The 596-nt window shown below is 74.7% G+C and overlaps 1 protein-coding gene across 1 annotated transcript; it reads left to right on the top strand.

Annotated features, from left to right (window-relative positions):
- Positions 1-3: 3 nt before the first annotated feature.
- LOC123965734 (protein PELPK1-like) lies at positions 4-591 on the top strand (the record flags this gene model as incomplete). Its single annotated transcript, XM_046042111.1, has 3 exons — positions 4-24; positions 103-308; positions 348-591. Coding segments are annotated over 3 exons (471 nt in total), but the record flags the coding sequence as incomplete, so codon positions are not given.
- Positions 592-596: the final 5 nt, after the last annotated feature.

Genomic DNA, 596 nt, shown 5'->3' with positions numbered 1-596 from the left:
CAGCGGCCCAGCTACCCGCCCCAGGTGCCCCAGCGGCCCAGCTACCCGCCCCAGGTGCCCCAGCGGCCCAGCTACCCGCCCCAGCGGCCCCAGCCGCCCCAGGTGCCCCAGCGGCCCAGCTACCCGCCCAACCAGTTTCAGCCTGAGCCTGAGGTGCCCCAGCGGCCTGAGGTGCCCCAGCGGCCTGAGCCTGAGGAGCCCAAGCAGCCCCAGTTGCCCCAGCGGCCCAGCTACCCGCCCCAGCGGCCTGAGCCTGAGGAGCCCCAGCGGCCTGAGCCTGAGGAGCCCCAGCGGCCTGAGCCTGAGGAGCCCAAGCAGCCCCAGTTGCCCCAGCGGCCTAGCTACCCGCCCCAGCGGCCTGAGCCTGAGGAGCCCAAGCAGCCCCAGTTGCCCCAGCGGCCTGAGCCTGAGGAGCCCAAGCAGCCCCAGTTGCCCCAGCGGCCTAGCTACCCGCCCCAGCGGCCTGAGCCTGAGGAGCCCAAGCAGCCCCAGTTGCCCCAGCGGCCTAGCTACCCGCCCCAGCGGCCTGAGCCAGAGGAGCCCAAGCAGCCCCAGTTGCCCCAGCGGCCTAGCTACCCGCCCCAGCGGCCTGAGCC

The sequence above is a fragment of the Micropterus dolomieu genome, unplaced genomic scaffold (assembly GCF_021292245.1).
Source record: "Micropterus dolomieu isolate WLL.071019.BEF.003 ecotype Adirondacks unplaced genomic scaffold, ASM2129224v1 contig_10959, whole genome shotgun sequence".
NCBI classification, from domain to species: Eukaryota; Metazoa; Chordata; class Actinopteri; order Centrarchiformes; family Centrarchidae; genus Micropterus; species Micropterus dolomieu.
This window is presented reverse-complemented; position numbering and strand designations above follow the sequence as displayed.